The sequence below is a fragment of the Dipodomys ordii genome, unplaced genomic scaffold (assembly GCF_000151885.1).
Source record: "Dipodomys ordii isolate 6190 unplaced genomic scaffold, Dord_2.0 Scaffold36, whole genome shotgun sequence".
NCBI classification, from domain to species: Eukaryota; Metazoa; Chordata; class Mammalia; order Rodentia; family Heteromyidae; genus Dipodomys; species Dipodomys ordii.
Window position 1 is genome coordinate 9,528,684 of NW_012267252.1, and position 13,354 is coordinate 9,542,037.

General features: G+C 37.6%; 1 protein-coding gene across 1 annotated transcript in view; it reads right to left on the reverse strand.

The window, feature by feature from the left end:
• The window catches only part of Sorcs1 (sortilin-related VPS10 domain containing receptor 1), a 481,478-nt gene that overhangs the window by 218,330 nt on the left and 249,794 nt on the right, over positions 1-13,354 (reverse strand). Inside the window, exon 3 of the mRNA XM_013017825.1 lies at positions 386-485. Coding sequence (XP_012873279.1) covers positions 386-485 — 100 coding nt within the window. The remainder of the gene's footprint in view (positions 1-385; positions 486-13,354) is intronic.

Genomic DNA, 13,354 nt, shown 5'->3' on the forward strand with positions numbered 1-13,354 from the left:
CTCCATGTCAGGGGAAAACAAGGGCATCAGATGAAAGCCCATCTTTCTTCTCTCTTGTCAAGGCTTATTCTAATTCTTGTGAATGACTGCTCAGAGGTTTTACAAGACAAGCAGCAGCAGCAGCCTCTCGCTAAGACTCATTCCTAGTAGTCGCTGCCTTCCTGAAATGGTAATGATACACCTACGGCTCTCGCTCCTACACTCACAGCTGCTGATCTGAAAATCTTGACATGTCAGACATTCCAGTACCTTAACACCCATCACCTAGTCTTTACATCTCTTATCCCAGCTTAACTGTAATGGATTTTTAGGTATCATGAGAGGTCACCCAACCAAGGCAGAAGTCTCATCCTGAATCAGTAGCAGGCTAATATACATTTCTTACCTTACGCTTGTTGGTAGGACACACATAGAGATAGCTCAAAATGGTCTTCAAGCCCACTTTATCATTTAGTTTCTCATAGGTTGTCCCATAATCGGTTGACCTATAATTCAAAAGAGGCTTTAATGAGAACAGAAGTATATATCATTTGGCCGCTTGTCAGAATAATACGTTTCATATAGTAGAATGGGTCTCCAGAGGTTTCCAAATGATTCACACAGCATATAATGATGCTTAATTATGTACATAGTAGCATCATATGAGTGGTTAACATTTGCATTTAAATTGAGTTGGTTGAAATTAAAATGCCATTTCTCTACCCCTCTTTAATGTACATACTTTCAACAGAGGATGTGATTAGTTTGAAAAAAAGATTGAGACGAGGATGTCCCTTGAATTGACCAAAGAAATGAAAGAGTTTTTAGTTAGATATGACATTTGTACACTTCGGCTTTATCTTTAGCACAGTGTAGAAGCAGGTTCTCTAGAGTTATCTCCCAACTGTGTTTTCATTCATGAGTTATAGCATCTATAGTTGGTTAGTACCTTCAAAGGTCATTCAGTCTTTTCCTTTTATTTAAGAGCAAGGAAATGTCTTCATAACAAGTGGAATTTCACTTGTCAAAGGCCTTTTCCAGTGGTAAGCTGTCTGGAGTTAGAAGGATGTCTTTCCCCAACACTAAGCTTATCTTTCTTTTTTTTATTGTGAAAATACTGTAAGAGGGGTTATAATTACATGGGCAATATAATGAGTACATTTCTTATCAAGCATTGTAGCCTCCCCCTCCCATCCCTTCCCATCATCTCCCCACCCCCCCACCCAAACCTCCTCACCCCCCACCAAAGTTGTAAATTTTGTTTTTAACATAATGACTTGTACATCTATTGCTGCAATGGGTCCACCTGTATCCCTAGTTAAATGATTTGTTTTTTTCCCTTCCCCTCCACAAATTATACCGACATCAAATACAATGAAATGTGTTAGAAACAATCACATGAAAGAAAAAAAAAACATTTGAATACATATCTTAGGGTTCATTTCCCTAACATCAACTTATCTGACCTTTTCTGCTTGACTCAGACATACACTGGTATTGCAAATAAGGGAAACCATGGGACCAAGGTTCCTTGGGCCCGGCTTACTTCACTTAATATAATTGTTTCCAAGTCTTTCCATTTCCTAACAAATGGGGCGATGTCATTCTTTCTGATGGAGGCATAAGCTTATCTTTCTTATTCATTCCCTATCATCATTTATTCACTGGTCAATAATACATTAATCCAGATTAAATAAGTAGGTTTAATTATCTTCTTTATGAAAATCTTCTTGATACTTCAAAATTTTAATTCCATTGGGTCATGGATAAAACTATATGTGCAAAGGGTATCATCTGGGTTTGAAGGGAATGACTGAGAGTTCCCAAATGCACTTGTTCACAGAAAAGAACTGATAAATGGGCCAGCTAAATCTAATACAGGCATTCACATCATTGAAGAATAGGGCACTAAGCAAAATTTTCTTGAATTATGAACCTTGGCAATAGGAAAGAGTTTAGAAAAGGAGAGGAAGAGCCCCACAGATGGTGTTTCTTCAGCACCACGGTCTACCACAGTCACTAATAGTTGTCAGTCACTAATAGAACTGCATTCCAGAACTCTTTTACAGACCTTATTTCACTAATCACAACAATGTTTCTTTAAAATCCTACTCCCACACGTACGTTTCCCCCTCAGATTCATAGGGAATGTGAGGAGATTTCTGCTCAGATGCCTTTCTTGGTCTACTCTTGGTATAAGTTATTTTCCACCCTTATCTGGAGAATGTTTTCAAAGACTATATTGGAATTTTTCTAGGACTAGGCTATTTCCAACCCTTTACTGGTATTCTTTCTATGGTCTTTTAGTCTTGTTTCCTCTTCATTATCTGAATATTACTTACAAGTGCATGAATAAAAAGATGCAAATTCTACCTGCAGCTTGGTGGCAATTTGTTAACGATATTACCTTAACACATTTTGCCCAATGGTAGGTGGAAATAGTAGAACTTCATCAGAGATGGAGAGAATGGTTCAAGTTTTCTAGAGGACTAATTGGAATGAAGGCTAGAGAGGTAGGAGCCAGTTTAAAGAGGACATAATGAAGCGTTTCTTGTAATTTCTGTGAACATAATCCTTGGGTTACTCAGTGAATATTTTCACATAAAATATACCCTGATAAAGCAGATGAGTATTATTCTCAAATATTCTGTTGGGACCCATTCTAATTGTGTGTGTGTGTGTGTGTGTGTGTGTGTGTGTGTGTGTGTGTGTATTCCTGCCTGTTTGTGTGTGTATTAATTCTAATCCAAATATGACAAGATGATGATGGATTTAGATGAGCACTTTTTTCAGCATTCATATTTTTATTGTCATAGTATTTTATTTTCATCTTTACTATATTTTATTATCTTGTTTTATGATCTTTTTATCACTTTTTAATCTACATAACAATATAACGTATTTCCATTTAACATGCCTGTCTATGAGTAGAATGCATTTTGATCAATTAACCCCGTCATCATTCTCCTGTTTTCATTTGTTTGTTTTTTGTTTATTTTTCCCCAGTGCCAGTAATGGGACTTAAACTCAACCCTTGCACTCTTGTTTGACTCTTTTGCTCAAGGTTAGCACTCTATAACTTGAACCATATCTCCACTTCTAGCTTTTTTGGTTGCCAATTGGACATCAGAGTTTCATGGGTTAATGTGTCTGGCTTTGAATCACGGATCTCAGATCTCAACCTCCTGAGTAGCTAGTATTATAGATGTGAGAAACCAGCACTTGACACTCCATAATTTTTTGTAATGTAATTTCTTACACTTGATGTTACAAAGCTCAAGAACACCTCCAAACTTATTGATTTTTCCATTTGAGCATAGTCATATGTCTAAACATTATAGATTTTGTAATAACCAATTGATTGAAATAGAATAGCTAATAAATACCTTTCCACAGACCCAAATGGAATACACTGGTGGTTTTTTGTCCCACAGTATTTCATAACTAGAATGGGATTGTGGACAGGTGTTCTGGGTAGAGCTAACAATGGGCTGGTATGCCTTAGTAGCGGTGTATGGGATTGATAATAATAAAAAAAAATGTTTGCCATTCAGTCAGTAGAAACTGCCTGTACCAAAAATCTCTGAATAGCTGCTTCTACAGCAATAGAACTCATCTGGCACCCATTAGGTGTCCTCAAATGATTTAGGTGTAATACTGTAGAGGGCCACTAGATACTTGAGCTAGCACTATGACCAGCACAAGTTGATGTTTGAACTAATCAGCCTGTGTTCAAGAACCTGGGCTGGCTCAAGTGAGTCCAGCAGTCTGGCTCCCTAAGAGGCTGATACTAGCCCACATCTGTTTCTGATTTACAGTTACCAGATGCTGTCAGTTATGGATATGCGGTTGATGGTGAGATTACAGATTCCTAAGGACATGGACCATGAATAAATAAGAGACAAAAAAGTTGAGGAGTAGGCTGATGAAACAGTGTAATGGATATTTTCTCCATCATCCCTCATTAAGGGAAGAAGGAATTTTCCAAATTGAAATGTTGGGAAATGTCATAGGGGGCAAAATTTAATGTAGCTCTTCTTCATACACTTCCACATACTGTGTCATCTATGTATAATGTACACTGACTTTCTTACATAAATGATTCATTTAGCTTTTACAAAGTGTATTCTCTTATAGGATCCATTCCTGAGTGATACCAAATAAGATTAGTGTTCTGGGCACCATCCTTTGGGAAATACAGTATCAAAGGTAATGCATAAGTAAAATAAAAAAGAAAGAAAGGGTCTTACTTTTATAATAAAAGGACAGCAATAAAAATAAAGGATAACAAAGCAAATAAATTTGAAATAGGAAAGGCAGCCTGCACTAAATATAAAATAGCTGATAAAGGAAAAATAAAAACAAAAAGGAAATAGAAAATATATCATATATAGATACATTTTATGGATCTATTTTTTTTGTCGGTCATGGGACTTGAACTCTGGGCCTGGACACTGTCCCTCAGCTCTTCAGCTCAAGGCTAGCACTCTACCACTTGAGCCACAGCACCACTTATAGATATATTTTGAATGCATTGTATGGCCCCAGATCCTCAGCCTGTACCATTTTAGAAAATACTCTGCAGTGAGCATTTTTATCATCAGGATTTGTTTACAGATTGGCTTATCCATAGATGAAAGGTAAGACTTTTGTCAATACCTCTTCTATGCTAGAAGAACTGAAATGCCTCCCTCCCCGCATAAAATAATTAAGCATTGCAGGGAAATAAATATGCAAGTGATAAAATCAAAGCTTGCTTCTTTTCACTTCTGATCTTTAATCTTCACCCTGCCCCTCTACAACATATGTTAAAACTGACTTTTAGAACAGTTGGAGCTTGCTTTTACTTAAGGATTTACCAAATACATAGAGCTGAGCTGTTACTTTGAGGACTGAAGAAACCACATCAGAGTCACCCACCAACATTCCCAAATTCATCATCTCTTTGAGATGGCGAATGAACTACTTCACTTGAAAAACAAAATCAGATCAATATGGGATATGACTAGTTTCAACAAGAAGCTGTAGCAATAAAATCTGTGATTGGAATTCTTCTACTGTAATTTTATATGATCAAGTTAGATACTCAATAAGCATAGACTCATTTTTAAACTAAATAAATCCATAAAAGTACTTAGTACAATGGCACATAACAAGCGATGTATAAGCAACAGGTTTGCCAATCTCTTTTTGACTAATTATTTTCTGCTTATTTTTTGCATTCTTTGCTCACCACTTACTAAAACCCTTAATGTAAACCCTCAAGGAAAACTTTAATCACTGAAAATTACTTAAATTTGTTTGGTAATAGAGCATTCACAAAGTTATTACAAAATATTTAAATATGGCTGAATTAAGACCATCTTTTTTTTTTTTTTTGTCAGTCATGGGGCCTGAATTCTGGGCCTGGGCACTGTCCCTTAGCTCTTCAGCTCAAGGCTAGGGCTCTACCACTTGAGCCATGGCACTACTTCCGGCTTTTTCTGCTTATGTGGTGCTGAGAAATCAAACCCAGGGCCTCAGGCAGACAAGGCAAGCACTCTACCACTGAACCACCTTCCCAGCCCCACGACCATCATATTTTAAAAGAAATGTGCTGGTAGTTTTACATGGGACTTGAATCTGAGTTAATGCTAAGAATCTGAACCTGAGAGTTGAAGTTTCCATAGTCTGCGTCTATAATAATTTTTCTCCTGAATTCCATTGCTGAATCTCTTCGGTGCTTACGTCTAACAGTTATGATAGTCAGAAATCAACATTTGTTGTGTGCTTACAATAAATGCAAGTTTTCACATACCGAATTCTATAAGATGAAGCATATAAATAAAGTGAACCCTAAAGTGTGACCAATGTATTTAAGGCCAAAAAATGTGGCAGGTATAATGTTCATGCAGTCTGTGCCTACTAAGCCTGTACCCTAACTATTGTCAACTGCCTTGATCTTTAGCCACATGATGCAATCTACAGATGGAAAATCAGATGTACTAAGGAACCTACTTTTGTTTTTCTTAGGCAAAGAAATATGAACTAAAACAGTTTTCAGGACCACCTGGTAGAGAACAAAGACTGGATTTTCCTTATCGTACTGAAAGGACAGAATGGATTTGAAGGAAGATGTGAGCAGTCTGTGGAGAGATAAAATGGGAAATGAGATGAACAGGGTGAGTCTAATTAAGGTATACTGCATGTGCATGTGTACATGTCAAAATGAAACTCCCTTGTACAACTAGTTGACATCAATTTTTCAAATGTAGAAGAAAGTCTTTTCCATGGATCTAGTAGGAAAGAAAGTTTACTTTTAATCTATACTTCTGTTTGAATTTGAAGTGCTTTTCCTACAGACAGAATAGTGTTTGAGCTTATTTTGGGAATACACTCGGAGAACCGTTTTTGTCTGTATATGTAGAATAGTACACATTAATATGATTATTGATAACTAACAATTACTGTTATTATTGTCTACTATTCTCCTTTCCTTGTTTTTCCTTGTCCTCTTCATATGGTTTCTGTCTTTTGCAGATTGAATGGAGAGCACCACATGCATGGTTTTAATTTTTTTCTCCCTTCTTTGCTAATCAGATGGATTTATTTTATATTTAGAAATTGCAATATACATTTATGATTACTCAAAGTCCAATTCTTCTTCCAAGTAATGGGTACACACTGCTTCTTGAGTAGTACAATTATTGGATAAAAAATGTTATTTGGGGGCTGGAAATATGGCTTAGTGGTAGAGTGCCTTAGCATGAATGAAATCATGGATTTGATTCCTCAGTACCATAAACAGAAAAAGCCAGAAGTGGTGCTGTGGCTCAAGTGGTACAGTACTAGTCTTGATTAAAAGAAGCTCGGGGTCAGTGCCCAAATCCTTACTTAGTTCAAGCCTCAGGCCTGGCAAATGTAGATAGACAGACAGACAGACAGACAGACAGACAGACAGACAGACAGACAGACAGACAGACAGACAGACAGACAGATAGATAGATAGATAGATAGATAGATAGATAGATAGATAGATAGATAGATAGAATATATGTATTTAAATTCCTCTCACTCATCATTTACATCATTCATCTCAGTGGTTAATAAGCACAAACACACACATATAATATCACATATATAAGCCTCCATAATGCCTTTATTATTTTGAACAAACTAGTATTTGTTGGGTCAATTAGGAAGACAAATAAACAAAAAAGTATACTTACATATTTTTTTTATCAGATGTTCTTCCTTTCTGCAGATCTGAGTTTCTGACCTATACATTTTTCTTTGTCTCTGAAGACTTAATTTTTCCCTTGAGGTAGGTATCCTAGCAACAAATCCATCAAATTTTGTCAATCTAAGAAAGTCACTACTTCTCCTTGAAAGGCTAATTTGTCAGGGTATGTAAAGCTTATTGATATTCTCTTAATACTTTAACTATGTCACTCTACATTGCGCTTGCATGCATGGATTTGAGAGTGACAATGTAATTATTACTTTTTTTTCTGTAGTGGTCATGTGACTGAATTCTGGGCCTGGGTGCTGTCCCTCAGCTTTTCAGTTCAAGGCTAGAGCTCTACCACTTGAGCCACAGGGCCACTTCCAACCTTTTCTGCTTATGTGGTGCTGAGGAATTGAACCCAGGGCCTCAGGCATGCAAGGTAAGCGCTCTGCCACTGAGCCACCCTCCCTGTCCTACCTTTGACCTTCTGTAATAAGGTATCCCTCCTTCCTAATACTTGATAGAGTGTTTATTTCACATCTTCGATTTTCCAAAATTCAAAAATGATATAGCTAACCTAGGTTTATTAGTTTTTCATTTACTGTGTTGGTGTTCTCTGAGATTTTAGAACTATGGTTTGATGCTTGATACTATTTTTCAGAAATTCTCAATCATCTTTGCTTTACATAGCTTCAGTTCCTTTCTGCCTTTCTTCTCCTTATGGTATGTTCATGGCAGGTATGTTACCTGTTCCCAGTCACCCCACAGTTCAGGATAATTTTCAAGTTAATATTCAGGTTAATTTTTTCTAGTCTTATGTTTTTAATTGTTTTTCAAATTTAGAAGGTCCTATTGGGATATCTTCAAGGCCAGATATTCACTTCTCAGTAGTGTTTTGTTTACTGATGAGTCACTGAATATATGCAACTCTGTTACAGTGTTGTTGATCTCTACCAGTACAATTATTTCTCAGATTTCCATCTCCTTGTTGATATTGTCTGTTGTTGCACTTTGTCTACTTTTTCTATAAAAGTTCTTAAGCTAGACATGTATGCATATACATTTATATATTTGAAATGTAAGTCTTATAACTTCCAACATGTATGCTCCAACATTTATGCTCCATCTGACAGTAGTTCTGTTGCTCATTTAGTCTCTTCAAATTGTTGGGTCTTTTGTTTTTGACTTGTATGCTTTGTATCTCTGACTATGTCTGAAACACTGTTAGAAGGAGCTGTAAGCAATAGGCCTTAAACAAGAGGGTGGGAATGGGGCATAGGATAGTATATTTCATGAGTTCTGATTAGGTCTCAAGATTTTGGTGAAATCCTGTACTGTGAAAATTAACAATGTTTCTTAGTTTTACTTCCCTGCTTATATGAGAAACTAGGCTAAAGAAATGGAGTCATATCTCTTCCACCATGTTGCTTAGCCCCTCATAAATTTCCAAGAGGTTGGGTTCTTCAAAGGGCAGATTTTGCTAAGTGTGGCATGATGCTTTGCATTAATAAAAAATGTCACCATAAAATATATTATCATATGTAATTCATAAATGGTAATAAACTGTTACTGATGCAAAAACCTATGCAAGCACAGATTAACAGCAACAACAAACAACCAAAGGCAAAAACCAGACCACTGTGCCTTATTTGTTTATCCACACAAATCCTCAGTCTTCCACGACAGAGTTGGTGCATACCAGGCTCCTTCTCCATTTGATGAGTGAATAATGCATGAAACTTAACTGATACACACTCTGAATCAGAGGTAAGCTGAACTGTACCATCAAGATGACTTTAGAAAGTATCAAAACGACCTGAATTTCTTCACCCTAGAGCCACTGAAAAGGAAGAATCCCTATACTAGACCACAGAGCCCAACTACCAAGGTCACAAAGCAAAGACTCAATCTACAGAATTAAGAAAGCGTCAAGAGGGGCTGGGAAGGTGGCTCAGTGGTAGAGCGCTTGCCTTGCATGCCTGAGGCCCTGGGTTCCATTCCTCAGCACCACATAAGCAAAAAGAAAAAAGCCGGAAGTGGCGTTGTGGCTCAAGTGGTAGGGCGCTGGCCTTGAGCTGAAGAGCTGAGGGACAGCGCCCAGGCCCAGAGTTCAGGCCCCACTACCGGACCCCCCCCCCCAAAAAAAAAGAAAGCGTCAAGATATTAGTCAAACCATACCAATGAGATGTCCTGAAAGTTGGAAGCATTGTGTACCTGTGGCATCTGTGTTTTGTTTCTTTCCTAAAATCAGTAAGAACAACCAATTTCATTGTTCCTTAACCAATTTCATTGTTCCTGGTGCTCTTGACATAAAAATAGCTTCCAGTACCAAAGGCATACTGGCTGGCTCAGAGATCTTATTCTTTAATAATTTAGGATACACGAGGTTAAAGCAGTAAGAATAATTTAGGGTTTGGAAAATGTTTGTGAGTGAGCCGACATTTAAATAACTTCATTATCATTCATTGACAGACTTTTTTTTAACCTGTCAGCAGGACTGATATTTCTATTACCATGCGATAACCAACCCCTGCACATTTTAAATAGACACCAGATTCCATTAGTCTACCCCTGTCAAGAAAATATCTCCAAATCCATTTTTCATAATACCTCAAGAATATAATAGGCAATCTACATCAAACGATGACGTGGAGCTAAAGGAAATTGTCTCCTGCTTTCTAAGGATTCTGCTTTGAAATATGTTTGCTGTCAGCCTAAACATATAATTTAAATGTTCTGCTCAGGCATTATGATATATCCTCATCTGAACAAGTTTCTCTTTACTTCTTGGACTTTCTGAGCTTTTCAGGTTAACTTGCAAAATAAACTTGTAATGTGGGAAGTCAGGGGCGGGGAAGGGAGTTAAACACTGCATTTATGAAAGTCATGTTTTTGATATAAATATATTTTTCTCTTACATAATTTACAGAACTTGTAATATATTTTTAAAAGGTCTGTTCTTAAAGGAACCTGTACTCATGTGTTAATGAATTTTTAAAGCTTTTCTTTGTTCTGATCTGTCTGGGTATTATCATTCTCTTAGTTCCAAGTTCATGCTGTGTTGTTAATGCTTCCTGCCAGAATGAGCTTCAAGATGAACACAATATGAGCAAAGTCCTCCACTTCTTCTTGGTATGAGTCTTTTGGGGGTATTGAAAGGGCTTGAACAGTTGGTAAAAGATGCTACAAAACATTTCCCAGATGTACAAGACTTTGATTCTTCACCACCAGGCTTAAATGTAGACTACTGAGATTTAATCTGATTATTATAATTTTACTATAGCAGTACAATGTGAGGCTTTGTTCATTCTTTTACTCAACAGTTATTTATTGAGCATCTCCTAGGTTTCCAGACTTTGTTCTGGTACTGGTATAATAAAACAAAGGAAAACTGCATGCACAATTGGTGTTCTCACGGAGCTAAATTCTAGAGAAAAGAGACAGATTATACACACACACACACACACACACACACACACACGTTAAACAAATGCAATTCAGAAGGTGGTAAGTCCAGAATCAGGAAAAGCAGAATACAGAAAATAAAGTAAAAGCTAGGGTAACTTTTATTTAGCATGGTCAAATCATCTCTACAGAGGCATTTTAGACTAATTCTGAAGAATGTATTTGGTCTGGGTGCCAATGTTGAGGAAAAGTATGACACGCAGAGGGAAAAGCAAATGTCAGGTCACCATGACAGATCCACACCCGGTGCATGAAACAAGGGGTAAGTAGTGACCATAAGATACAAGAGGAGGAGAGATGCTATGACAGTCACCAAGTACCTAGATCACCTTGAGCCCTGGGACATGTGAAGTCAGTCACCTGGGCATCCCGAGAATGGGAAGAACATGAACATATAATAATGTAATGGAATAAAGGTTATGGAGTTAAGACTTGAGAACTTAGTCCACACGCCTGCAAAGTGCGGCTATTAACGGTGTTTGCTCGGTAAGGTTGCTGCAAGAGTAAGGTAAGATTACCTTGTAAAGGCCTAAGCTTGCAGAAAGCATTTATCAGGACAAACACTTGCTTTTGTTTTTCAGATAGTTAATTCATTACAAATTACCTGTAGGACACAGTCAGAAGACTCCGTCTGAAGGTAACAGAACAAACATAAGACATTGGCCTAGACTTATTTTGTGATCTTAATTTCCAAAGGAAGAAACATGCAGAGAAAAAGAAAGAACGAAAATTGAAGATACATTGTAATTTATTTATTTATTTATTCACTTATTTATTTATTTATTTCGCAGTCATGGGGCTTGAACCCAGGGCCTGGGCCCTGTCCCTGAGGTCTTAATGCTTAAGGTTAGTGCTCTACTACTTTGAGCCACAGCACCATTTCTGGTTTTCAAGTGATTTATTGGCTGGCAAACCATAACCCTTAGATCTCAGCCTTCTGAGTAGCTAGGATTACAGGAGTGAACCACCAGCACCCAGCTTGTAACTTCTTAATCTTTAAACCATTTCCTAGGAAATTTATCAGGGCCTGTGTCAGACGAGATCGGGTGCGTTCAGGGTGGTATGGCCGTAGACATGTAGGTCGGTCTTCAGAGATGACAACTATACAGACCTGAAAACCAGATTCCATCTTCATAAAGCATCCAGGAGATGGTTTTTAACAGAGTGATATGGTGACTTTTTGTTTTGGATAGCTCAGTCTTCCCAACATCATGACTTAAACTCTTCCTAAAACATTTTGGCACTATAACTTATTATTTATCATCATTGCCATTTCCAGAACCACATATCTATTACCTATGTATTTATCTACCTATCATCTATCCATCTATCTTCAACATACATTTCTGTTTTTATGTTCCCATTTTCAAAACTATATTTATCACTCCTCTGTACATTATTTTCCATTTCCAATAGCTGGTTCCAATTGTTAATTACACCAATAACTCCTTCAACTTGGGGACTTTGTACTTTTCTCACTTTAGAACATTTAGTGTTTATATGCCTACTGTACAAGAAAAGTGATTAAGGGTCACTCTTCCAAAAAGAACAAGAGCCAGGACTTGTCACAGTAATGGGTTCTGAAGTTGCCAATGCAGGCTTTGCCAATGACCTGCTGAGTGACCTTGGGCAAATTGCCAAACCTCTCTGGACTGTGCTTTAATAATGCTGATTGACCTCGTGAGATTGCCAGAAGAAATCACTAATCAACTTGATGGTAAAACAGTCAATATAGAACACTTTATAAATATTTACTAATATACAATGAGCTCACTGCCTCTGAAAGCCAAATGATTCGCATAATCACAGAAAACCTTGAGCTCTACAATAGTAGTTAATACTATAAATGAACGTTTCTATCCTGCTCTTAAACATCACTAACATTCTAGGGTGTTTTCTGTTTGTTTATTTCATTGGTTTTTTTTTTTATAAAATCTTAAAAGAAGGAAATGAAGTAGACCATTGAAGCTTTAGAGTCACCTACAAGGCAAAGAAAACAAGGACTGGATGTAGGCCACTTAAGTGGTAAAACTGCATGCAGGGAAGAAAAGCAGTCTTATGGCATTCTTATAATGAAGTATGTATATGGCACGGATCACTCAACAGAGGACACCAGGAGACTGGCTACTCTCTTACTGTGCATAGAGAATTTGGTAAAATAAACAAGTATCCTATTCTCAGGAGCATGTACAAGAAGCGATTAGCCTTTCCAATAGAAAGCCTGATATGTCCATGTTTCTATAAGTAGGCAGACGAAAATGAAATAGTATTGCATTCTAAAAGATTGTTTGCTAGATAACTTTGTGTTGGGTGGCTTTGGAAGCTTTATCTGAGCAGACAGCTGGGGACAGGAGGAGTTGGACTGTGGTTTGTGTGGCTTTTCTAGTGAGGGAGGATGCTGTTTGGGGATTGTGGTTGTGTAGCAAGGGGTGCAGAGGAGGGAACATGGCTATGCAGATAGGAGCCTGGGAATTCTGGGAAAGTGCCCGGCTCTGCTGGGGCTGGCAGGGCTGTGTATCAGAAGCCTAAGACACCTACAGTGCCAGGTATTTTTGCAGAGCCACAAGAGATAAGCTCATAGCTCAGAGGGTGATAGGGACAGGAGGCAGGCAAGAATATCTGTGCTATGTAAGAAGTTGGGATGTAACTGTGTGTAACAAGAAGGCATAGGAGAATGGGAAAATGTGTCCAGAAGTGACCACA